Source organism: Pantherophis guttatus, chromosome 1 (genome assembly GCF_059756535.1).
Source record: "Pantherophis guttatus breed Tessera chromosome 1, ASM5975653v1, whole genome shotgun sequence".
Lineage (NCBI taxonomy): Eukaryota > Metazoa > Chordata > Lepidosauria > Squamata > Colubridae > Pantherophis > Pantherophis guttatus.
Genome location: NC_142063.1, coordinates 29,187,979 through 29,215,514, shown reverse-complemented (window position 1 = coordinate 29,215,514; position 27,536 = coordinate 29,187,979). Strand labels below are relative to the sequence as shown.

At 40.8% G+C, this 27,536-nt stretch overlaps 1 protein-coding gene across 2 annotated transcripts in view; it reads left to right on the top strand.

Annotated features, from left to right (window-relative positions):
- The window catches only part of FRMD6 (FERM domain containing 6), a 135,171-nt gene that overhangs the window by 91,593 nt on the left and 16,042 nt on the right, over positions 1 to 27,536 (top strand). For both annotated transcript variants that reach the window (XM_034433394.3, XM_034433396.3), the window contains 6 exons: positions 9,018 to 9,268; positions 13,419 to 13,509; positions 14,684 to 14,763; positions 17,502 to 17,578; positions 19,616 to 19,802; positions 25,701 to 25,856. In XM_034433394.3, the coding sequence (XP_034289285.2) occupies positions 9,170 to 9,268; positions 13,419 to 13,509; positions 14,684 to 14,763; positions 17,502 to 17,578; positions 19,616 to 19,802; positions 25,701 to 25,856 (690 nt within the window). In that variant the 5' untranslated portion in view covers positions 9,018 to 9,169. The remainder of the gene's footprint in view (positions 1 to 9,017; positions 9,269 to 13,418; positions 13,510 to 14,683; positions 14,764 to 17,501; positions 17,579 to 19,615; positions 19,803 to 25,700; positions 25,857 to 27,536) is intronic.

Here is a 27,536-nt window from a genome sequence, read left to right as displayed (position 1 = left end):
ATATTTAAGTACAATTCTACTTCAGGAGGAGGTAACATTGAACTGGAGAACTACTTTTAAAATATCATTTTAATTTTTTTTAAAAAAGAGGAAAGCTGAAAAATGTTTCAAATAAAACTTGTAAGCCTCCCCAAACATCTTTATTTGCAACAAATCATCTAGGGCTCACATTGACCTCATAGATATTCTTGGAATATTTTTTTTTTTAAACTGGAAAAAAGTCAGACTAGCTGGTTTAAGAAAAATTGAGTTTGGAGGATTAGAAATGTGGCAGGATGCAATTTCACCAGTTTGCATTTGGTGTTTTGTGAGTAATGATGTTACCATATCAATGGTTTAATAATAATGAGTGCTATTATTAATATTAATAATGAAGTCATCCCCAGCACAACCACCTGGTTAGATAGCCAGGAAATGAATTAAAGATTATAAATCTACTAAGGGAGTAAACACAATTGCACAGTTTCATTTGATGTGATAAATGCCCTCCAAAAATTAACCCATCCATTATTTAAGTTTAAAAGCCAAGAAACTTTAAAATCTGAATAAAGATTAGAAATGGCCAATTTCTCACTAAGCCTGACTTGAGGACATAGGAGATTCAGCTATTTTGTGAGGTTTAGGCTAATATAATTAAAATTCACCTGATATGGGGGAAAAAAATGGAAGATCCAGTAAGCCTCATTCCCGGAAAAAATTATATAACCGGAGAATCACTATAGAAAAGGAAATGGCTCTGTTCATCAGTCATCTTTCTTCTGACACCTTAGAATTTTAATCAGGACCGTGAGAGGCTTCTAATACCTTAGTTGCAATAGAAATGATCTCAGGAGATGGTAAAAGAACATTTAATCCATTGCATAGAATAAAGGCATATGTAGCAAATACTTTGCAGAAGGGACATGATATAACTTATAAATGCTATATGAGGAAAGTACTGAAATGTTGGCTATGTATTGCAGACCAGAAGGCTTGTCCTCTTTGTCTTCTGTTGGCCTGGTATCTCCTTCATACAAAATTGTTCAATTACTGCTTTGCTGCCTGTGTGAAGTATAAAATATAAAAAGGTAAAGGTTCCCCTCGCACATATGTGCTAGTCGTTCCTGACCTTAGGGGGCGCTGCTCATCTCCATTTCAAAGCTGAAGAGCCAGCACTGTCCAAAGACGTCTCCGTGGTGATGTGGCTGGCATGACCAAATGCCAAAGGCGCACGGAATGCTGTTATCTTCCCACCAAAGCTGGTCCCTATTTTTCTACTTGCATTTTTTATGTGCTTTTGAACTGCTAGGTTGGCAGAAGCTGGGACCAGTAACGGGAGCTCACCCCATTACGCGGCACTAGCGATTCGAACCGCTGAACTGCCGACCTTTCGATCGACAAGCAAAAATATAGGAGGGCTTTAAATTTACTTTTTAATTTTGGGTGGTGGATGATTTTCCCCCTCGCTCGCTTGCTGTCATGTCAGAAGTGCCAAGGCGCTTCCAGGTTGAAGAATTAGCTAGTGACATCATTGTTGCTCAGGGGACTCCCAGTTGGGGGCTCGTATCATGTCCCTGTTAAGTTGCCCACTGAAGTGCTACCCATCTATCTATTTGTGGTCACCTGCTTTCGAACGTCTGGGTCGGCAGAGCAGGAGCGAATGAAGGGAGCTCACCCCATCACTCAATAGCACTGGGTCTCGAATGCAGGCTTGCTGATTGTCAACCCAGCATCCTAACCATGTGAGCCAGCACACTTCTCAATATTTCCCTATGAATTAGGATCTTTCTTCTCCCATTGCTTAAAGGCAGATTTTTATCTCGGGGGTTAACTGTAATGTTTTTATCTGGGACACAGCACAAAAGTAAAAGAACCAGTTGAGATTCTCAGAGGCAAATGTCAGTCATCTATTTGAAATAGAAAGGGACAGAGTAGCCAAAATTCTAGTGTGGTAGTGTGTGTGTTTCTTGCATTTCCCCCATGTCTGTTAAATATTGAATAACAGAAAATAGCATCCTGAAAATCTGCTTCTTCTTTGCTTCTGCTTTAAAGCCAATTCATATGACTGCAGATTTAATTTTTGTCATGCTCTTAGAAGACCTGGAAATCTTTCCTCCACCAGTGCTTTTTAGAGTCATCAAGCCATCATTGAACCAAAATAACAGCAATGAGGAGAAGTTTTATATTGCTTCAGCTGTGGGAGGCTGTGAAGATGCTGTAGGTGGGGAACTGGCTTTCCCTGACAGGAAGGATGCCATATTAGAAGGTGATGAATGGGATCTGATCCAACAGAGCTGCTCTTAAGAATAACTGCATGGATTGTGTCAAGCAAGAAAACACACCCATTTTTTAAAATGTTATTTTACCCATTTAGATTGAGGGTGCCCCAGAAACAATTAGTGGAATACATTCCAGTCATTAATTTCCTTTACAGTGTTCAACATTTAGACATTAGTTATTTATTAAATCAAGTATATAATGAATAAATATAATAATTTCTTCAGCCAACTCAGGAATGTACAAAATCCAGGCAGAGGCCAGGCCGGAATCCTCTCCTCCACACTCTGGCTGCCTCTGTTCTGTTGATGAGACATGGTGACAGAACTGCCCATCGTATTGTCAGGGAACTTCCTGAGAACTTTCTAAAAACCTTCTGGATCCATTCAATAAGAGTCACTTAGGTGAGATGGCCAATGTAGAAATTTGATAGAAAAATAAATAAAATAAATGGGGCAGAACAATCTGAATAAGTCTACCAACCTTGTTGACGTCCATGAGGTGCAGTTAAATGAGGAAGTGAGCTGATGACAGACATGGGCAGATGTTAAAATCTTCTGCTTTCAGATCCTGTCTCATCAGCTCTGAACAAAGATCAGGCCCAGTGTGTGCCCTCTCACATATGTTGGGGCTGCAACTATTTGTAACAAGCCTATAGTCACCCTGGAGACATTGAGCTTACAAGTTGCACCAGATCCTTTTCCCCAGCCCAGGGCAAAACTAAAATTCTTGAGAATCGTAATACCAGCCCAAGGTCTAGTAGCTCATGAAGGGTCAGTATTGGGGGGAGTAAGTAGATGATACACCAGCCTGTGAGAGAGTAGGCTGCCTAGAAAATTGCCAGCACCTGTGCTGCTTGCCACCCTTCTCTTTAAGCCCTCTCCCAAGTGGCTGTATGGCAAGGTTCACTATAAAAGCTTTGCCGCAAAACAGATGAGGGAGGGGGAGATTAGGAGGAGGAGGAGGAGGAGGAGATGTAAGCAGTAAGAAAGGGACATTTTTCTCTATCAGTAATCACAAGGAGTAGTTGATGGAATAACAGTAACAGTGGGGAAGATGAAGAACAGTGAATAGTAATAGTATGTGAGTTTGTGGACTATAATGTCTATAGACATGTATTGTTGTTAGCTCTTTTATATCTTGAGTGCACCAAATTGGGTATAAATTAAAAGAATCTATGATATAACCTCACTTGATGGCATGATCCAATTCTACACAGATGCACTTACAATTTATCACATCTGGAACAATGTGCTCTATTGCTATGAAAGACTCCCAGATGATCACCTCTGCTCATCTTCCCTATACCTAACCTTGGTATTGTGGCTGCAGGACTGGAAATCCTGGTGGGAAGATTTCCAACTGAGCTGTATCTTCAGGGCCACCAGCCAAGTCTTAATAATATATAGACAAGTCAGCTTATTCTATCTTCACCGTATCATGGATGAAGTCTTATTGCACACTGATCTTGCTTGGCTTTGTCAGGGTAATGATGATTTAATAGCTGCTGTAATGTTGTAATGCTGTAATACTGAAATGATGATGCAATGAGAATGAGTCAGCAGGGTATCACTTTAAGAGGTTGTATAGAGGGGTGAAATGCTCCCGATTCAGACCAGATCACCCGATCCGGTAGCGATGGCTGCGGATGGTTCGGAGAACAGGTAGCAAAAATCCCTGCCCACCCCCATGCCCAGCTGAGCCGCGCAATCATCAGAGGCTTTTTTTAATTTTTAAAAGCATTTTTCTACAACCTCTTCGGCCGAAAAAATGCTTTTAAAAGTAAAAAAAAAAGCCTCTGATGATCGTGTGGCTCAGCTGGGATCGTCAGAGGCTTTTAAAAGCATTTTTTCTACAACCTCTTTAGCCGAAGAGGTTGTGGAAAAAATGCTTTTAAAAGCCTCTGACGATCCCAGCTGAGTTGCCTGATCATCAGAGGCTTTTAAAAGCATTTTTTTACAACCTCTTCGGCCGAAGAGGTTGTAGAAAAAATGGTTTTAAAAGTAAAAAAAAAAAGTTGGCCATGCCCACTCAGTCACATTAAACCCCCCCCACCAAGCCACACCCACAGGACTGGTAGTTACAAATTTTACATTTCACCACTGGTTGTATATATGAGAGAGGCCCTTTGAGGGTGTCCCTCTCTCCATGTGTGCTTCCATGCTATAGTTGATGATTGATTGCCTGACTTTGCTTAGTACATGTATGTATATATTCCTTGTAGATAAACCACTATTTGAAAGACAAACCTCTGTTTACTGTATTTTGCTCCTGGTTTGTCTCAAAATAGTCACACTGTGTGCACTCTTGACAGGCTTCCCCAATGGCAAAATACTAAGTGCCAGAGAATTATATAGTTGACATGCAGCAGAAATTCTGTAGAGGAATCTGAATGAACGAGGATCTAGATCAGACCTGGGCATTTTATGGCCCCCAGACCACATGCAGCCCTTTTGCTGTCCCTGTCTGGCCCATGTGAGGTCAATCAGAAAATAGAAATCAAATGTAAGTAAGTGTACACCATGCATGTAATACAACTGCATTGCTTTTATTTTGAAGGCAACTGGTTTTGGGTTTTTTTTCAATTTACTGTAACTCTATGAGTGCACGGCTATATACCTTCATAGCCATGTTAGTGCTGCCCTTCATACAGCCCCAGTTTCTCATGTGGACACTTGGGAAAGTTAATTGCCCACTCCTGATCTCAATGCTTTTACCTCTAGCCCTTTCTAGTGCAGGCCTAATGTATGGGCAAGGAAGGGTGTAGCTGACATGGCCATCAAGTGGACATCAAGGGACAGACTATAGCAGATGGCAAGATACTATTGTGTGCTTGATGTTGCTAGTAACTCTGATCTGTCTTTGCATTAGGTCGGAATCAAAGAAATAGTCTGTAGTGCAACACTTAAGAGTTAGCAGCAAGTGGACTAAATGAAATGGACTAAAATCCATGAAAGCTCAAGTGCTATGACACATTTTAGTCTTAAAGTGCTATGAGATACTTTAACAATCCAGATAGCAATCTCTATTGCAACAAAAAGATCTGAAACATGTAAGAAAACAACAAGGTTTCAGCAATGGGATGCTTCAGTGCTGATTCACAATTTATAAAGCAGCTGGCAATGCAGCAATACCTTGTCTGGAAGTCTTTGGCCTTTAAGGATCTGTACCTTTAGACCTAAACACTAGTGGCAGCCTAGGGGGGTTTTTTGGCTCATGGTATAAATGAACTTTGGAGTATTTTGGAGATGTATTACAAATATTGTCTTCTCTTGGAATTGGTTCTCACATCGGGAATTTACTGATCCTGAGTCATTCTCACTTTCAGATCCAGATATTAGGAATTTTAAGGTCAGGATCCTTATGGTTCTACTATCCTCTTCATGCTTCTTTGGGTTGTGTGTAGTGTCTGAACCTCCATTTTTAAGAACTCAAATGTATTAAGATATAAGACTGTAGAATAAATGATCTTGCAGATTAATCCGTTGGATGAGGCTCAGCATCAGAGCGATGAGTTTAGACATCTGTCATCTGTAGCATAGCTCTAACTAAAAGTCAAGAACCCATACAAACATAATTCAAGATAGCTTATAGGTTGGGATGCCTTGCAATGTTGTGACACCTCTAAAATTCATGTTGTGAAGCCTGGTGAGCACAAAGGGAAAGTCTCTTCCCATTTTCTGATCAGTGATTTCTTCTGGAGGCCCTAACAGTTTTCTCCAAGCTCCATGGATCTTTTGGGCCTAAAACTTACATTATCAATCCTCTGCCACCCAGATTGCCACAGTAGAGAAGGCAGACTTCAGAATCACATAACCTGTCTACCCACATAATTGTGGGCTTTCTGTTATTTCAGATTAACTCAGTAGTTTAACGCTTATCATACTTAGTTTTAGTAGTGAATATAGCTGGCTGACTAAGCTCTTTAAGTATCCGAATTCAAATGGCTCATAATAATCTTGGCTTTAAATTTCTTCCAGAAAATAACTTTCAAAGAAAGCGGAGAAATGCTGTTGACAACTGAAGTGTTGCCCTTAATATTAATAAGACAATTATAGAAATATCAAAGCAACTGGTTTGGAGCAGACTTGTTCCGAATGAGCGAATAATCTAGGATTTACCACGGTTTTGATCTTATTCCCCAACCTAGATTTGCTGGGGCTTTAGCTCCCATCCCCACCTTCCTCTCCATCACCAGCATAGCCAAACTGCCACACTAAGCAAGAAATTAGGCAAGTGAAGTCTAACAAACCTTGGGAGGAAGTGCTAAGAAAAATGCCATTCTCGTGGTTCCTCTTGTCCTTAGGACCATCCATGTACAGGTAGTCTTCACCTTCTAACGGTTCATTTAGTGACTGTGATGTGCTCATGGGGATGCTGCATTGGTCGTAAGTGTGAAAAATGACTATAAGTCACTTTTTTCCAATGCTGTTGTAATTTTGAATGGATGGATGAAACTCTCATTTGGTGACAGTTCTAAGTTACAATGGCACTTAGAAAAGTGATTTATGACCATTTTTCACAGTTATGACCTTTGCAGCATCCCCATGATCATGTGATCAAAATTCAGATGCTTGGCAACTGGTTCATACTTATGGCGGTTGCAGTGTCTCAAGGTCACGTGATAATGTTTTGCAACCCTCTGACAAGCAACGTCAATGGGGAAGCCAGATTCATTTAACAACCAGGTTACTAACTTATCAACTACAGTGATTCACTTAACAACTGTGCAAGAAAGGTTGTAAAATGGGGCAAAACTCACTTAACAAATGTCTCACTTAACAAAAGAAATGTTGGGCTCAATTGTGGTTGTAAGGCAAGGATTACCTGTAGTTAGTAATATGGTTGTTAAGTGAATCTGGCCTCCCTATTGACTTTGCTTGTCAGAAGGTGGTAAAAGGTGATCACATGACCAAGGGACACGGCAATCATCATAAATATAAGTTAGCTGATCAAAATTCATATACCAGCCAGTCATAACTGTGAAAAACAGTGATAAGTCACTTTTCTCAGTACCACTGTAACTTAGAACTGCCTCTAAATGATCCGTTACAAATCAAGGACTACAGTAGCTGTATACAACTACAGTGGTTCACTTAACAAATGTGGCAAAGTCTTTCACCGGTAGCTATCCAATTTGTCTTTTAAGATTGCAACATATGGAACAAAGACAGCAGGATCAATCCTACAGTGTAGACATATGGGAGCAAAATAGGATACTCCAAATAATCTGTTCCTGATCTGGGTTGAAATGTTTTTCCCTCTCCAACAAATTTATAGTAGTAGAGAAAGTCATATTAATATATACTGCTCAAAAACATAAAGGGAACACAAGCAGAAGACATCGGAGATCTGAATGAATGAAATAGCCTTATTAAATACTTTGTTCTTATACAGTAGTTTATACACTGCTCAAACAACTAAAGCGAACACAAAACTATTGTATGTAACGAACAAAGTATTTAATAAGGCTATTTCATTCATTCAGATCTCGGATGTCTTCTGCTTGTGTTCCCTTTATTTTTTTTGAGCAGTGTATTATAATAGAAACAGTGAAGGATGTTATGACAAAGACTAAAATCAGCATGAATTTACATGACTTTTGTGGACCAGTCTAGTTCATTAGACATAGGTAACATTATTTTGACAGGGGTGTAATATATATGCAGCACAGAGTGCAAAGACTTCCCAGACACCTTTTGCAGTCCCTGGAGGATGTCTGTATATGTGGAGTGCGTCTACCTCCAAAGGAGTATTTTTAAGGCCAATAGGGCTTATGGTATCACTATGGACTGGCAAAAGTCATGTATCTTCTGGGGGTAGCAGGCGGGAGAGGTTGACTCCTAGTGACTTGGCTCATGTATATGATTCACATAGAGCAGAGATGGGGAACTATGGACTTGTGGACTTCAGCTCCCAGAATTCCTGCACCAGCATGGGTAAACAGGCCACAGTCCCCTACCCCTGACCTAGACCAAGGGTAGCCAACCCTGTGGACCCATTTAATGAGAATCAAATAGAATAGAATAGAATAGAATAGAATAGAATAGAATACAATACAATACAATACAATACAATACAATACAATACAATACAATACAATACAATACAATACAATACAATACAATTTTCTATTCTATTCTATTCTATTCTATTCTATTCTATTCTATTCTATTTTTTATTAGCCATGTGTGATTAGATACAAGGAATTTGTCTCCAGTGCGTAAGCTCTCAGTGTACATACAACAATAGTGATATATCATTATCATAGTAATTGTAAAAATACATTAATCATGAAACATTAGATACAACACTTGGTGATAGTCATGGATATTAAATAAGCAATCAACATAAATCATGCTAGGATACTAAGTAAACAATATAAATCGTAAGATACAAGCAACAAAGTTATAGTCATAAGGAGATAAGGAGATAGGTAATAGGGAAGATGAGAATAATGATGGTAATACAGTCTTACTAAATAGTTTGACAGTGTTGCAAGGATTAATTGTTTAGCAGAATGATGGCATGGGGCGGGGGGGGGGAAGAACTGTCTTTGTGTCTAGTTGTTATCGGGGGTAGGATTGCAGCAATAGTTTGGGGACAGTGATGCAAAGTGAATGGGGCTGCATCATACACGAGGGGGCAGAGCTTAGCTTCATCATTGCATCATTTAGTTTGGCAAAATGGGCAAAATCTTCCAGTCCCGTCCTTGTGCTATGCAGGGTCCTAACATCTTCTCTGTTTCTCTTCCTTTCCAGCCATGGTGCCTATGGGGAGAAATGCCGGGTTGTCCTACCTGCTGTGCCGTGGGTGACAAAGAGAAACTCTCGATTGACAGCTGTGCCCCTGAGTCTCCTGCACAGTCTCAGAGTGGCTCACTCATCAATTTACAGAGAGGGCCTGGAACACAATGAACAAACTGACTTTCCACAATAACAGAATCATGCAGGACCGACGAAGTGTCTGTATTTTCCTCCCCAATGACGATTCCCTCAACATCATTATCAATGTGAGTGAACTGTCACCGGTATCAATGCTTGAATATCTACAGTATTTTTCTTTAAGCACACAACCTGTGTAAGAGCAAAAAATTGCATCATGGTAAATTGGTGGTTTATCTTCCAATCCTAATGCAGGTCGTTCTTGACCAACAAACACAATTGGGACCCATAGCACAATTTCCATTGCTGAGCTAAGTGATTCTTACCCAATTTTGCAACGCTTTTATGATGGTTGTTAAGCAAACCATTGCAGTTGTTAAGTGAATCATGCAGTTGTTAAATAAATCCAGTTTCCCCATTGATTTTGCTTGTTGGAAGCTGGCTGGGAAGGTTGCAAAAACCCTGGGAAACATTTATTTATTATTTATTTATTGGTTCGATTTATATGCCGCCCTCCTCCGGAGACTCAGGGCGGCTTACAATGCGTTAAGCAATAGCCTTCATATTTTGTATATACCTGCTTAGTAGGGCTTTTGACATCCTAAATACATGCCAGTTTCCAAGCACTGAAATGTTGATCACATGGCTGTGGGGATGCTCATCGTAAGTGTGAGGACTGGTTGTAAAGTCACTTTTGTTCAGCCCCATTGTAAGTTGGAATGGTTGCTAAACAAATGATTGTAAGGCAAGAACCACCTGAAAGCCAATCTTTGAGAGTTTTGGGAGCTGCTCATAGTTTACAGAATACAGAATAACAGAGTTGGAAGGGACCTTGGAGGTCTTCTAGTTCAACCCCCTCCTTAGGCAGGAAACCCTACACCACTTCGAACAAATGGTGATCCAATATCTTGGATAAGTGTTGGAGCATTCACAACTTCTGAATGCACGTTGTTTCACTGATTAATAGTTCTAACTGTCAGGAAATTTCTCCTTAGTTCTAAGTTGCTTCTCTCCTTGATTAGTTTCCACCCATTGCTTCTTGTCCTGCCCTCGGGTGCTTTGGAGAATAGTTTGACTCATTCTTCTTTGTGGCAGCCCCTGAGATATTGGAACATTGCTATCATGTCACCCCCTAGTCCTTCTTTTCATCAAACTAGACATACCCAGTTCTTGCAACCGTTCTTCATATGTTTTAGCCTCCAGTCTCCTAATCATCTTTGTTGCTCTTCTCTGCACTCTTTCTAGAGCAGTGAGGGCTAACCTTTTTGCCATCGCGTGCCAAAAGCGGGGGTCGTGTCGGGCAGGGGTCGCATATGTGCGTGCCCACACCCATAATTCAATGTCCCCCCCCCCGTGCATGTATGCATGACCCCACCCAGCTTTTGGCATGTGATGGCACGGTGGGCCCGGTAGACCCATTTTTTGCCTTCCCCAGACTCCAGAGGCTTTCTTGGAGCCTAGGGAGGGCAAAAACAGCCTTCCCCACCCCCCTGGAGACCCTCCGGAGGCCGGAAACAGTCTGTTTCCCGACTTCTGGTGGGACCAGAAATTAGCTGGCTGGCACGCATATGCGTGCTCACGTGCCCACAGATATGGCTCCGTGTGCCACCTGTGGCACACGTGCCATAGGTTCGCCATCACGGTTCTAGAGTCTCCACATCTTTTTTACATTGTGGAGACCAAAATTGGATGCAATATTCCAAGTGTGGCCTTACCAATGCATTATAAAGTGTTATTAACACAGAACAGAACAGAACAGAACAGAACAACAGTGTTGGAAGGGACCTTGGAGGTCTTCTAGTCCAACTCCCTGCTTAGGCAGGAAACCCTACCCCAGTTTTGTCAGTCTTGTGTTTATGCTTCAATGCTACTTTGATTCCTGAAGCATTCACATCTCCAGTATGCTTTTCCTGAGACCCAGAACATTGTCTGTCAAGCTTTTTTTGGCAGGTAGGTGCTTTCAAAGACCATAGACAGGACTGAAGCCCATACAAAAAGCACACAGAATTGCAGAGGACTAAATGTTGTACAGGCAATCCTTGACTTACAATCACCATTGAGCCCAAACTTTCTGTTGCTAAGCAAGGCAGTTGTTAAGTGAGTTTTGTTCCATCTTACGACCTTTCTTGCCACGGTTGTTACATGAATCACTGCAGTTGTTAAGTTCGTAACACGGTTGTTAAGTGAATCTGGCTTCTCTGTTGACTTTGCTTGTCAGAAAGTGGCCAAAGGTGATCACATGACCCCAGGACACTGCAACCACTATAAATATGAATTTTGATCATGTGACCAAGGGGATATGTTACAACAATCATGTGAAAAATGGTCGTAAATCACTTTTTTCAGTGCCATTGTAACTTTGAATGGTCACTAAATGAACTGTTGTAAGTTGAGGACTAGGGTACCTGTATTTTTGGGGAAACTCAATACCAAGTCTTGCTTTTAAGCCACACTTCCATTATTCTTTTCTTCCCAGTTTTACTGTTGCTATTAATTAAGAAATCCCCTGATTTCTATTTGAGAAATAAAATGTATCATTTATTTTTGGGAAGAACTGCAAATGGAGTTAATGAGCAGTTTTGCATTGATAGATTTGTGGGGAGGAAAAGAGTTAAACTGGCTTTCTTTTTTTTTTCTCCCATCTACTCCCTACCCCTGAGATGCTTTTCACTTAAACTGAAGGCATCCAGCATTGCTTTATCTGATAAAAAAAAAAATCTGATTTACTTCTGAGAAAGCAAATGACAAAACTATCCATCACCCAAATTGTTTAGCCAGTGCAAATGTCTTAAGACGGCTGAAACTCATCTTCCACAAATGCTCCTGCCATGGCTGACTTCCACAAATTGCCTTTTGAAAATATAAGAGTACTTTTCTAACTCTTCGTGGTCTCATCACTGTCCTTAAGACATTCTGTCAATTAAAAGAAACAGAAAGTAGCTGTTATCTTACCATATCTCTATTTCTCTTCCAGAAGTTGTTTATCTCAGCTCAGCAATAAGAACAGATTTGTTTTTGGAAATAGTTGGCTTTGAGTTTTAATATCTTGATTGCTTGGTGTTGCATAAAATGTTGAGTTCTTGGTGTTCTCCAAGCTGAGTTTTCTTCTGGCAGATGCTTCATTCCCAGACTGCGTAACATCACCTAGTCTGAGAATAAAATATCTGCCAGAAGAAAACCAAACTCAGAGAACACCACAAACCAAGAAATTCCATCTTAAGCAAAATGTGTTCTCCATTTTTGCTTTATAAAAATGTCTTCATTTCCTGGCCAAATGATTCTTCAGTTCAGTGATTTTTTTTTTTTTTTAGGAATTAGAGCTTTATTCTATGTTTTTTTAACCTAATTGGACTACTCTGTATCCTCTTCTATATCTTTTCATTTGTGTGTGTTTTTTTAAAGAGATGCTTACAGTGCTCTTTTTTCCCTTCTTGTTACTAAGTTTGGCTTGGTGCCTTCCTGACAAGATTCTTGCAGGATCAAGAGAGACCTGCTGGAAATGAGATAATGTCACAGTGGGTTGGCATATTTTATTTACTTTCTTTTATCAAGATTGGCACCAAATTGATACATGAAGCAGGTGTCATCTTTCTCCCTAGCTCCTCACAATTAAATCTCACAAAATCCAAATTCTTAAATGAAGCATACAAAATAGCAAAAGATAAGATTTGAGGACTTCTTGGTGTGATGGATTTTGCTAATTTTTTTTTTAATTTGATTTATATGCCGCCCTTCTCCGGAGACTCAGGGCGGCTTACAATGTGCTCAGCAATAACCTTCATCCTTTTGTATATTTATACAAAGTCAGCTTATTGCCCCCACAACTGGGTCCTCAATTTACCTACCTTAGAAAGGATGGAAGGCTGAGTCAACCTTGAGCCTTGGCGAGATTCGAACCTGCAGTAATTTCAGGCAGTTTTCTATTTGTTACTAGTTAAAAAAGACGAAGAAAGATTAGATGAATTCTAATGAGTAGCATTTTGTCAGATGGAGCCAGCAAAAGTTAGCAAGCCGTGAAAGCCTAGAGGACTTTTGCTTTAATGTAATTTGTAATATGAATAATTCAGTCTGCTTTGGCCATAGTTTGCTAGGTCTTTGAATAAGTTGAGTTTGCGATATTTTGTCTACCTAAGTTGTTGATCTTGTTTTATGGTGAGCATTGTAGTTCCTTAATAAAAAAAAAATAAGAGTAATGGCACAATAACTTTCCTTGTGATTTCCCCTGAAATTCTTGCTAAAGTAATTACAGACTGAACTATTTTTCTTTTCATTCTGCAGGTTAAAATATTGTGCCATGAGTTACTTGTCCAAGTTTGTGACCTGCTACGGCTGAAGGATGGGCATCTCTTTGGGCTCAGTGTGATACAAAGTAAGTCCAAATGGAACAGTGTTATTTCTGTAATTCTCTACTAACTTCGTGTTTGGATCATTGATCTTTGCTAAACGTGTGCTTTTTGCCCAAAGATTGTTTGATATTCGTTTGCTGCAGAAAAATTGAATTGATGAAGAATTATAAAGTAATACTTTCAAGTATAACATAACAATAGATCAGTGTCATAGAGCCGGCTTGGTGTCGTGATTAAGGCTACAAACCCAGAAGTCTAGTTCTAGCATAAGCACAAATGTGACAGGATAACTTTGGGCTAGTCACTCTTTCTCTCTGCCCCAAGAAGTGGGCAATAGCAAACCATTTCTGAAATCTTGCCAAGAAAATTGCAGGGATTAGTCCGCAAGGAGTCTGTATTGATTCAAAGTTATTTTTTTTTAAAGAAACCAGTATCGGAGGCTAGATTCATAGTCTCACTAAAATGTATCAATGTTTGTTTGATTTTGGCTTAATCACTATAAGAATCTCACCATTTGGTTTAAAACCTCAGTACATTACATGAACTAAGACAAGTATTCATTATTTAATAAATTAAGTAAACTATGCCAGCCAAATATGCAAATTTGGTCAATAACATTGTTTATAAACTGAAGCAACGAGTTGAAGTTGCAGCTAAAAATTGACAATGCCTTGCAAAAACTATAATTGTTTCTAAAAAATAAAACTAGAGTCCTTGAAATAAGATCAAATTCCCATGGGCAGGTAATAGGTTAGATAATATTTTGCTACTTGGACCTTTACCATAGAAGTGTCGGAATAAAAGTATAGAAACTATTGAGCTATCAGGATTCTCCTTAAAGAATCAAACTTTCTTAAGGAAGCAAAAAAACGTCATTAGTCTTGCTATATTATTTGCAGTAGATGTCCAAATATACAATTTTTGCAACATTTTAAAAAAGTGGACAGGTTGTTAGAAGAATAAATTATTGAATGCCGTTTTTTAAAATGTCAATTTCCTGAAGAAAAGTTTATGAGGAAATTCTATCTTTTTTTCCCCCACCAGTAGAATTGCTTCAGCTCGTCCACAAAAGCAGCTTTATAAGCTTGGCTTTCCTTAGTCATAAGTGCATCATTGTTACTGTTTTTAAAAAGAATGTCAGAAAATGTTGCTCAGCCTGCATACAAAATACAATCTTCTTGTCCCTTTCTGTGGCAGATAATGAGCATGTATATATGGAATTATCCCAGAAGCTCTACAAGTACTGCCCAAAAGAATGGAAGAAAGAAGCAAGTAAGGTAGGGGTGCCACTCTGGTTTCATCTTTGTGGTCAGGAGGACTGAAGTAGGGAGCAGCTGCCTACTTACATCACAAGCTTGTCTTTCTTTGCCATTGCTGTGGCTAGTAGTTTATGCACTCTAGCCTTATTCACCCCATCACATGTTATGTGTGAGGCATTAGCAAAAGAGCCGCCTGACCTCAGTGTCAGTTATCTGATACACAAGTACAGTATTGGGGTTACTTCACAGTCATGGTTCTCCCACAGTGAGCATCGGGGAAGGAAACACAGGCTGCTGTTGAGCTTCTAGAGACAATTTCTGCATGAACTCAAAATCCAAAATACTGAATATTCCTAGCTACAGTGGGGGACATCTGTGACCTTAGTGGGAAATCATATCAATCCCTGGAGCATTATAGTTTTATGGTTCCTATTGTTATCCATATATCTGCAATGTCTTTAGAAGCAATCAGAGAATGGAGAAAATCGCAAAAACTACAAATTTCCGCATGCCTGGTGGTGGTGGTGGTGGGGAGGAGGAGGAAGAGGAGGATTTAAGTTTTTATGCCATCGAACTTTCAATGATTCAGCAAGAGAATAGGCAGCAACTAGAAAGGGATTTGTTCAGGAAAGAGCATCCTTGGAACATCTTTCTCGGCTACTTTCATTAAATTCAGCTCCATCACTGTCTCCTTCAAAACGATTTGAATTAGCTCAGAGGAGCCCAAGCTTTTTGGCCGGTGAGCAAAGGTTAAATTTGAGAAAATTGCCCCTTCACAAAAAGAAAACCATAGTGCTGGCACAGAAAGCAACAAAAAAGCAACCAAGGATGTCCACCCTAAGGTTAATTATATCTAATACATCTTGAATTTTTGAATGATCTAGACAAGTGATGGCGAACCTTTTAGACACCGAGTGCCCAAACTGCGTGTGCACGCTTGCCCAAACAGAAAGGTGCAGGTGAATGCGCGGACATGCGTGAATGCATGCATGTGCGGGTGCATGCACAGCAGAGACCCGAAGACTAGCTGTCCGGTGGGAGGCGGGGCATCCCAACACCGGCAGCGCTGCAAGAGGTAAGATCTTTTTCTTTCGTGAGCTTCTGTTTCGTCGTTTGCAGGGAAACAGAAGCTCACGAAAGAAACGCCACAGAGATCTGACCTGGGGCGACGGCATGCGTACCAGCAGAGAGGGTTCTGCGTGCCACCTCTGGCATATGTGCCATAGGTTCGCCATCACGGATCTAGACTACTACTTTAAGCAGCAGACTAAATTAAACCAAATACATTAGCCTATGCTAATTTTTAAAGTTGTGATCTTTTGACATCTTTTAGAAAATCCTGCCCCTTCTGGACATAGTGAGGATGATAAAGTAGTTGTGGCTTGAAGCCTGAAGGACTCCAAGAAAGTGCTCTGGAAGCACATTGTTACTACTGGGCATTGCATTGGGGCCCCATTGGGCCCACTAGTCTTACAATAAAACAGCCAGCAGCTTTAATTTAGCCTCAGAGCCATTTTAAAGACACTTTTATTTCCTTTTTTCAGAGCAAATAAGATGCTAAATAAGTAGAAGCTAAGTAATCTCCAGTTGATAGACAATTTTCTAAGAAATGAAATATTAACCAAAAGTTCCCTGTTCTCTAATTCCACAATTTATTTATTTCTCAGTTTGATTTCCCATCTCAGTCATAAAACTGACTCAAGTTCAGTTATCATTAAAATGTAGTAACATCATGCGCTACAAAACAAATGATACAGTGAAGAACATAACCTATAAATCAGTCAGTTGTGCCAAACGCTTCAGAGATCTCGGCTCTCATTTATGAAATGAGATCTCAGAAAGGTTTGAGCTCGCCCCAAGATAAATCAAAGGAATATGGGGAATATCTCATGAAATTAACATTTGGAGTCCTGTCAGATTTGACCTACTCCCCCCTTCCCCAGGCACCGTATCCTTTGCTGTATCCTGACAAAAGAGCAAATAGTGAAGCTCAGGCATCACTTGGGGTGGAGAATGGTCTAAATTTTGGGTTAAGGTCTCATTCCGCTTGTTAATTGATGGACAAAATGTTGTAAACAGTGTGTTCCTGCACACTTCTGCCAATCTCCTTGGCAAAGATGATTGTAACTTAGCCAGCTCTGTTTCTCCATCATAGTGTGCCTCCAGCTGGTGCTCCTTATAAAAACAGACAGAATAATTAGAAAAAATAGAATCTCAGGTTTCTGGATAAAGATTACTCATCATCATAGATCAAGGGTGTCAAACTCAAGCTCCACAGGCTGGATCTGGCTCATGGGGTGCTTAAATCTGGCCCGTGGGGAGGGCCTGGAAATAGCAAAGGACTGGCCTGCGGTGCCTCTGGCAGCCAAAACAGGACATGATGCGGGGGGGGCGCAGCTGTGTCGTGCCCTGTTTTGGCCAGCAAAGTGTTGCAGGAGGCGTCCGTTCAGTGTCTCCCCCCGCTCACCCACCCTCCGTGGCCAGCCCGTGGAGGAGAACTACAATGCTGATCCGGCCCTTGAAGAAATCCAGTTTGACACCCCTGTTATAGGTGTAGCTGACTGTTGTTTATTAAGAGGAGTATCCTTTAAAGGCTGGGCACAAGCGAGAGGTTGTTGCAAATGGCCATCTCAGCAGCCCCTGCAGGAATAGACAGTGGACTAGATATACTTTTGGGCTGATCCAGCAGAGGTCTTTTCATGGCCCTCCTTTTGCTCAATCTGGAAACTGACATTTATATTTGCTATTTCTTGCAGGGTATAGACCAGTTTGGTCCCCCAATGATCATTCACTTTCGAGTGCAGTATTATGTGGAGAATGGTCGCTTGATCAGGTAAGTTTCAGGAAGCCAGACTACCTAGAGTGAGGGAAATGTCACTGAGTGAGACCTAGAGTAAGAGGAATCAAAGAGTCCTATTCAAAGCCTTGATGCTAGAGGATTGCAAAAAAATAAGTATGGGCGCTCAGAATTGTCCACAAGTTAAATAATATTTTAGCTTATTAATTACTTCATTCAACTTTTTGCCAGGAAATCTGAAAAGATATAATTGCAATAAATACATGGAGGCCACAGCCTGGGAAAAGTTGCACTGACATATTACCAAATCTTCAGCAATGGGACTCTTTGAGACTTTTCATCATGATAATTTGTCCTGTTTACCTGTTTAAAAAATCTGCAGGCTGCCGTTGGAAGATGAGAGACCTCTCAAGGCTTACGTAAATTTGATAAAGTAATAAAACAGTATGAAAGTTAATACAAAGAATAAACAGCAGCAAGATAAATGTTAAAGCAATGAAGCAATGGTAAGGAGAGATTCACATCAGCGGGGGCATTCATAGCAAGAAGACAACATATAGGGAAGAACTGAAATGGCCTTGAAAAAAATGTGCAGCTACCTCCAGAAAAACATAAGCATAGCCTGGGAAAATAGGAAAGCCTAAGAAAGAAACTCGAGGGTATTCTGCCTTGACTCTCTTTGCTGTAAGAGGGAGGGAAGGGAAAACACTATCAGACTTTCAAGATTCTGTTATCATTGTTTCTCAACTTTGGACTTCAACGTGCTGAATGTGAATTATGGGAGTTGAAATCCATACGTCTTAAATTTGCCAGATCTGAGAAACATCTCATTAAAACAGAGTTCCGCTATTTCTTATGGTGTCCATTTCCTGACCTGGCCTACCCCAAAGGGTGGACACAAAAGTCAAAATGGTAACCTCAGTGGTATGGTGGCAGTGGCCTTCTTGACGTTTTGGTCCCCAGCCCCTCTCCCCACTTTGAGGTGCTGCTATGCATTAGGTTTAAAGCATTATCAAAGATCTGGGAGAATAATGTTAATCTGTATACAGATTAATGTAAATCAGATTTCCTTAAATCAGGTAAAATATTCTGTTAATCCAGGGATAAGGGTTAGAATGCTCTGCTGTCAGGGTAATTATTTAAGAGCTGACCAGCTGCTACGATGATGTAATGCTGACAATGAGTCAGCAAGGTTTTTGGATTGATATTTATTTATTTTTATTTATTTTATTATATTTATATACCACCCTACTCCCGAAGGACTCAGGGCGGTGAACAGCCAAGAGATAAAACACACAGATTACAAAATTTAAAAACAGTATAAAAACCTAATTAAATAAATTTAGCCCGGAACAGATTAAAACACCCCTAAAGTTTTAGACAAATTTAAAATTTACAATTAAAAAGGGAGGTTAGGCCAGGCCAGCCTGTTGGAATAAAAAGGTCTTGAGGGCACGGCGGAAGGTGTGTAAATCCGGGATCCTCCGTATCTCCGGGGGGAGCTCATTCCAGATAGCAGGTGCCCCCACAGAGAAGGCTCTTCCCCTGGGGGCCGCCAGTCAACACTGTTTGGCCGATGGCACCCTGAGGAGCCCCTCTCTATGAGAGCGTACTGGCTGGTGAGAGGCTACTGGTGGCAGCAGGCAGTCCCGTAAGTACCCAGGTCCTAAGCCATAAAGTGATATCACTTTAAGAGCCTGTAATAAGAAGAGACTGTGTTGGGGTGTATCTTTCTCTCCATGTGTGCTTCCAAGCTGTACTTGCTGATTGCTGTTTGTTTGAGGTCTGACTAAAGTACGTGTATGTATATATTCTTTGTAGATAAAACCACTATTTAAATACAAACCTCTGTTTACTGTATTTGCTCCTGGGTTGTCTCACATAGTCACACTGTGCGCACTCTGACATCTGACATCAAGCATCTAAAAGCTGCCAAATGAGACCAGCATGCAGACTCTTCTGATACAGTGCATTCCTTATCTCTGGTTTTCTTGTTGATTTGCTCCATGTCCTGAACATTTGCTCATTTTTTTTCTTCTTTTTTTTTTTTTTCATCTTCTCGTCTTTGTCCAGTGACCGAACTGCACGCTACTATTATTACTGGCATCTGAGGAAACAAGTCCTGCGTTCTCAGTGCATGCTACGTGAAGAGGCCTATTTCCTCCTAGCAGCCTTTGCTTTGCAGGCTGACCTAGGCAATTTCAAAAGGAACAAGCATTTTGGGAAATACTTTGAACCTGAAGCATACTTTCCTGCGTGGGTAAGGGCGCCTTCCAAAACCACCTTGTTGTCTTTGAGGGAATGTTCCTTGTTTACTTTGAATGCTGAAACACAAACCAAGCGGGGGGGAGGGGGGTTTGGCCATTTCCAGAAACATTTCAGGCAGCAGATGCTGTTTTGGTACAGAGTTGGCCAGTGTCCCCATCAGCTGGATAAAATGCAGAAGGTCTTTTCAGCTTTGCCAGAGCCATGTTGGTTTTTGCAGAAATTTGGCCACTGAGTCTCCTCCCTGCTTAGTTTTTATAATGGTAAAGGGAGGGAGGAAATATGGCTGTTTGGCCAACTTTGCTATCGGTGTGCTTAGCCATTTGAAGCAATTGTGAGACTCGTAGCAACTGTGCAAAGGACAGAAATACCAAAGGAACTTGTTTCAGTTGATCAATTTTAAAAAGAGGTTGTATGGCTGGACAAGAGCTCAGAAATAATAGATCAGGATGTGGTGCATGGTGTAAAATTGGCTTTAGGGCTTCCTGGTTCTTTCTAGTAACTGGTGGTATGTTGGAAAGATTTCTAGATCAAGCTAATTTTCAGGCATGGCATTGTTGAGGCCTGTTGGATCTCTGTGAATTGAGAGATGCTATAAAGAAAATTAGGATTCCCTTAAAACACTTCTCATTCAGCAACCATTCAAAGTGATGACAATGCTAAGTGAGGAGGACTTACTTCAGGTCTTGATAGTTGTAATCCTTGCAGCAACCCCGCAAACACGTGATTATGATTTGGGCGCTTGGCAACCAGCTCGCAATTACAATGGTCACAGCATCAATCTATTTGCAGTCTTCACGGCCAGCTTTGGACAAGCAAAGAAGGTGGGGAAGCCATGAGGTGGTCACAAATGGCGATCTCGTGAGACACTGAAACCTTGCAGAATACAATGATGACACTGTTGCAGCTGCGGTTGTGTGACATGCTTTACAACTGCGTTGCTTAGCAATGGAGTTGCGGGTCCCAGTTACCATTGTTAAACAAGGGCCGTCTGTATATGAAAAACATGTGCTCTGCCACAGTGCATAAGTCTATAGTAAAGCCTTTGTCAGAAACATCTGTAGGAGCAACAGCCGCATGTTGTTCTGTTTCCCTTCTGGACCACATGGAACCTCCTATGGACTGTAGTTCCAGGTAGCGCCCAGCAGTTTCTGAAAGTAACTCCTCTGAATCAAAAATAGTGTGAGAAATAGTGCCTACAGAGGTCGGGTGGGTGGGTGCTTTGATGGACTATAGTGGAGCAGCAGTAAGGAAAAGGATGAGACAAGAACCTCCATAGCCCAGAGCTGGATAGGAGACAGAATAGCTATCCCCAGAACAGAGATGGCTAACCTTTTCTGGATTGAGTGCCCAAAGTTCGCTTGCATGCACGTGAATGTGTATGTGCATGCCCAAACCCCCAAAATGTAATGTGTATGCAGCCCTGCGCATGTGCCCTGCCTCCACGCACGCATGCACATGCAACCCCACGCATGCACAGCAGAGACCCGAAGACCAGCTGGCCGGTGGGAGGCGTGCAGGCATGTGCAGCAGAGCTGAACTGGGGAAACGGCTCATGTGCTCACAGAGAGGGCGCTGTGTGCCACCTCTGGCACGCGTGCCATAGGTTCGCCATCACGGCCCTAGAATCTCCCAGGGTATATCCTTTAATAAGGGTTTAATCTAGCAAGATTCTTTGTATTGTCTGTAAGCAAATGGAACTCTATATTATTCTGTCATTTCTGGGCTTAGCCTGACAAGGACTTTGAATGTGCCAGGTATTCCAAACAAAATATCTTCTTTTAATTTTATCTTCACAATTAAAAAAAAACTTTGGAATGTTGTATCTGGGACTCTTCAAACTGCTTCCAAAATAGTGAAAGCCTTCATAGGGAGATATTGATGATGCTATATGTTGGAGAGAGGATGTGGAAGTTGTGATGTTTAAGAGAGGAGTACATCCCCTTCCACCTTCAGGCAGTGTTACTCTTGCTTCAGAGGTAAGATGTTTTTATTTATGCATATGATTCCTTGTTCTGGATCATAACTTACCTCATCTGCATATTTATCCCCGGAAAAGCAGATAGTTTATAGAGATTTGGCTATCTTTTTTAAGTTGGTTAACTGTAACCATATCAGAGAAATCATTCATAGTTTCAGGAAGGAGAGGTAACCTATGTTTCTAGAATAATGTAAGAGGGTAGTTAGTGAAGAGAAGCAAATTAAAGATAAAGGTAAAGGTTCCCCTCGCACATATGTGATAGTCATTCCCGACTCTAGGGGCCGGTGCTCATCTCCGTTTCTAAGCTGAAGAGCCAGCGCTGTCCAAAGATGTCTCTGTGGTCATGTGGCTGGCATGACTAAACGCCAAAGGCACATGGAACATTGTTACCTTCCCACCAAAGGTGGTCCCTGTTTTTCTACTTGCATTTTTTACATGCTTTCGAACTGCTAGGTTGGCAGAAGCTGGGATAAGTAACGGGAGCTCACCCCGTTACGCGGCACTAGGGATTCGAACCATTGATCTGCCAACCTTTCAATCAACAAGCTCAGTGTCTTAGCCACTTTAGGGCCCATGAAATGAGAGTACATGCTTGAAGTTAAAGAAGAATGATGGAGTAACAGGAGTTTGTGAGCATGTGAAAAGATCTTCCCTGATGGTGCCTTGTGGTACTATGTGATTGTTTGTGGCAGCCAGTGCTTCAGCTGGAATTTTTGGTAGTGGCGGATGCAGCAGCTGTGGGCATCCCCAGAATAGATTCTAGTTATAAAGAGAGGGTGATGTCATGGGGAATGCATAACAGAGACATTCATGCCTGTTTGGTGCAGTACAACAACATGGGTGGAGGAGGTGTAGAGAAGGAGTTAGTTAACTGTTTTATTGCCTTCAAACTTTCCAAATGTGGCCCATCTTCATATCATCATCCTTGTAGTTACCATCATGTAGGCAAATCTATCTGGATAATCGTCATAGGCATTCCTTTGTAGAGACTTGATACATTTTTTAATTTATATCCTACCTTTTATTCCATGACTCACAACAAAATACATGCATACATACATACCCAATCCCATTTTATTTTCACAGCAATCCCATGAAATAAGTTGGGCTGAAAGATCCAATTTTTGTGATTGGAGTAAATTTAAACCTTCATCTTCTCAATCCTAGTTCAGTATTCTAGCCACTGTATTATACTGACTCTGCTAAGTTGCCTCCGACAGGCAACTCTAAAACTCAAATACAGCACTAGGGTGTTAATATCCTGGTGAATGATTTGACTGTTGCATAAGACCCAGAGCTATGCAAAGATCCCTTTCACCAAATTCTTTGATAGGGAGATGCAAAAGGAAACTCTTAGGATGTTCTGTGAGAAAATGTAGAATGTTATCAAACAAAACAGTATTGCCACAAAAATGGCAACCAAGCCCATTGTTCCTTCCATAAGGTGAAAATACTATTAATCAATGCTAAAATGACTTCATAGTTGCATCCCAATTTTTTTTTTATTGCAAAAGTTTTACAATTACATTTTCACCCCTTTTCTCCCCCACCCCCCACCCCCCCAAACTTCCCAACCTCCCTAACCCTCCCTAACCCTCCCCTCCCCCCAGACTTCCCTATAATATACTCATACTCATAAAGAACCCTTAATATAACACTTATATGTAAACTTGAACCCCTCCCTCCCCTGTATAATTTTTCTCTTTACCTCATTACATTAAAATATTTCTAATACATTATTTTTAAATAAAAGCTATTTGATACTTTCTAGTTTGATATTTGTTCTGAACATATTCTATCCACCTTTTCCATTCCCATTCATAAGTCTCTTGTGAACAATCTTTTAAGTATGCTGAAATCTTCGCCATCTCTGCAAAACTGGCCATCTTCAAAGTCCATTCCTCGATAGTGGGCAAAGCTTCATTCTTCCAGTATTTACCTATCAACAATCTTGCTGCTGTTATCATATACAATATCAATTTTGTTTCACCCAATGTAAAACCCTTAACTATACCCAATAAAAACAGTTGTGGAGAAAATTGAATTTTTTTCTTCAAAACATTCTGCATGACCCACCAAATTTTTATCCAAAAAGCCTTAACTTTCCTACAGGTCCACCAAACATGATAATACGTAGCATCCAAACATTCACATCTCCAACATTTTGGCTGAACATTAGGGTACATACATGACAACTTTTTGGGATCTAAGTGCCATCTATAAAACATTTTATAGAAATTTTCCCTCAGGTTCTGCGACTGTGTAAACTTAACATTCTGAACCCAAATTTTTTCCCATGTTTCCAACATCACTGGTTCTTCGAAATTTTGTGCCCACTTAATCATACAGTCTTTAACTAATTCAGTTTCTGAGTCCCTTTCTAGCAAAACATTATAAAGCCTTTTGATATGCATTGGACCTTTCTCTCTTATATGTCTAACCAACTCTTCCTCATGCAACATAATACCAGTTTTTTGGTCCTCTTCCCAAATTTTTGATCCTTTTTTTAGCTAGCAGAAAGGAGGAGTAATTTCACTGCAGGACAATTTTGAGAGGGAAAGTCTAAAATGCAACTTTTAGAAACTATATAAAGGGAAGAATGTCAAAACTTTTCTCTGTTATTCTAAGATGTATGTTCTGGAATAATATGTTACGTTCCTGGAAAGGTGGTAACAGTAAGAATAGTTTAACAATTACTTAGAGAGGTGATGTATTCAAGAGCCAACTGGCCAATTTATCTTGTAATCTTTCTAGAGGAATTGCATTAAAATGATAATCCAGTGGTAGCAAATGAACAATTAGATGCCAAATATAGTAGGTTCTATATTTAGGGTTTCTATGAAAAAAACATGGCAAATGCTGGAAGGATGTCTCCTGGTTTTTGCAGATGCAGCCTTATGCCCTGCAGATACGTTGGGACTACAGGCTCAGATTTCATAGCCAGCAGTTATTTGCCTGTACTGATAGGTATTCCTGGAATTATGGGCCCAAGGCTGGCTGGGGAATTCTGGGAGTTGAAGTCTACCCATCTTAAAGGTGCTGAGGTTGAGAAAGACTAGTGTATGGCAATGTGGCACATTAGCATAAGGCAGCTTCATGCATCAAATGCTTGTGGTGAAACCTTCCTTTAAATATTGTGCAATGGAAACATGGTTTGATAGCTTTTCCAGTAGGTGAACTGACCTCTTTTCAAGTTCTGCCAACTCCCAAGATAACTGTTGGTGTAAACTTGCCAGGTAAGAAGATAATAATCTCTCAACTGTGTTGACTCATGTTTCCATTTTAAGCCACCTTCCCAGGAGTATTTTAATATCTCCTCTCTGCTTTGTTTTTGAAAGCCATGGATGTCAGTTAGTACAGATAGTCGTAGAGGATAGATCTACTGGTCTTGAAGACTCACTGTTACATCTGGGCTAAGGGCTGCATGCTATCAAATATTACTTGCAGGGAAACGGTGGTGGATGGGATTGCGTATTCTCATCTCCAGCTTTCAAACTCACAGAGGTTGGCCACTTTAAGAAACAGAATGCTGAATTAAGGCAAGCCTTAGCCTGATTCAACAGGATTGTTTTTATATTCTTCATCCCTTGGTTATTCTGAATTAGAACAATCTTTTAATGCCTAAAATGTCCCAGGAAATGCATAAGCACCATTTTCATTGCCTCCAAGACCTCTGGAGCAGGGAAAGCTGCAATCAGTGTATGAAGGGGGTTGTCTCCTGGCTGTGCTAATGATTCTTGTGGTTTTTTTTGACTGCTGTGTATTTTAATCTTTGCACACATTTCTTTTACCTATTTTAACACTCTGTCGCCCAGAGCCATATAAATTGACTAAATAAATAGTTGAACATCTAAGTGCCTGAGGATATGAACCCATACCCTTATAATCAACCTGTATTTTTCTTCTTGGCAGGTGGTGGCCAAGAGAGGGAAGGATTACATCCTGAAACACATCCCCATCATGCACAAAGACCAATGTGCTCTGACTGCCTCTGAAGCCCACCTCAAGTACATCAAGGAGGCTGTTCGGTTGGATGACGTAGCTGTCCATTATTATAGATTGTACAAGGTATAGAATGAGGCTACAGCAAGCAAATCTTTGGGTGAAGTGACCGCCGCTTGGCAGTTTCTAATCTTTTTATGGGATGATGCCTCCCAGTCATAATTTTTAACTATTTTTCTATCATACGATTCATTCACATCACAAAAATCAAATAAAAAATTCTTTGGAGGTAGGCTTAGAGCAGGGGTGTCAAACTCGATTTCGTTGAAGGCTGCATCAGGGTTGTGTTTTACCTCAGGGAGCAAAGGTGGGTGTGGCCAGCTCAAGGTCGCTCCTGTCAGGGCGCCTGTGGTGGCCCGAGTGCTCTGTCAGCAAAAATGGGTTCCCAAGCTCTGCTTTTGACTGCTACGGCCTTCTGCAATCCTCTGCCAGTGAAAACGTTTTCACTGGCAGAGGGTTGCAGAAGGGCGTGGCAGTCAAAAGTGGAGCTCAGGAACCCGAGCACCATAGGCCGGTCCTTTGCTATTTCCAGTGCGGCCCCGTGGGGCAGATCTAAGTACCCCGCAGGCCAGATCTGGCCCCCGGGCCTTGAGTTTGACACCCCTGGCATGGAGGCAGATTTTAAATTGCAAGTCAAGAAGGAGCAGGGTTTTTTTTTTTTTTAATATCCCCTTTTCAAAAACTGGTGATAAAGATGTGCGGTGAGTTCTAAATCTGTGGACATTGTGCTGCCTGGCAGCTGAGATTCAGGAGGATGTTACCTGGACTGGCACTAACTTTGTTGGATGTAATCATGATCCTTTAGTAATTGCTTTGCAAGCAAATGTTTGAAATGTTTTTTTCAAAATGACAATGGGAGTGTGGATTATTTCAGTGAGTTGAGTAATGTGCACAGCTCAGAGGAAAGATGGCTTAACAATAGGAATAGACCCGAATTAATTCCCCATCTTGCATTTAAGAAGATAAGCTATCCAGATCCTGATCCAGAGAGTGATATATGTTGGTTTGCTGAATATTTTTCAAATAATTGAAATGCATTGCTCAATGGCAGCATAAGTTCCACTTTGCAGGAACTATTCAAGGTCATTGGGATGAAATTCTCTGTAGGGCCTGACTGTTGCAAATTCAAGGGATCTCTTTAGCTGTGTACATCCCAAATATTAGAGCCAGGACTGGAGACAGTCTCAGATTCTTTATAATAGCAATTGCAATAGCACTTAGATTTATATGCCATTTCACAATGCTTTACAGCCCTCTCTAAGCGCTGTAACCCCCAGCAATCTGGGTCCTTATTTTACCGACCTTGGAAGGATGGAAGGCTGAGTCAAACTTGAGCCAGTGAGACTCAAACTGCCGAATAGCTGGTAGCCAGCAGTCAGAAGAAGTAGCCTGCAGTACTGCATTCTAGCAGTACTGCATTCTAGCATTACTGCACTCTAATCACTGCATCACCACTGCAGTGGCTATAATGATACCGTATATGTTGGGGGGTTCAATTTTTTTCTAGACATTGAAAATATATTGATATTTTATAGATATTGAATTACACAGTGCAGTCTTTTAAGAATCCAAAATCACCCAATTTAGAGTGATACATTCATTGCTCAATTGACATTCACTGAATTATTTTTGCCCAAAGAAGCTGTTTAGTTGTTTGCACAACAAAGTTAACCCTACTTGAAGGTGGCGTAAGATTTTTATAGGCCTCCTGCTATTCGATTCTTTTACAAGCTCTTAGCGGCTGCA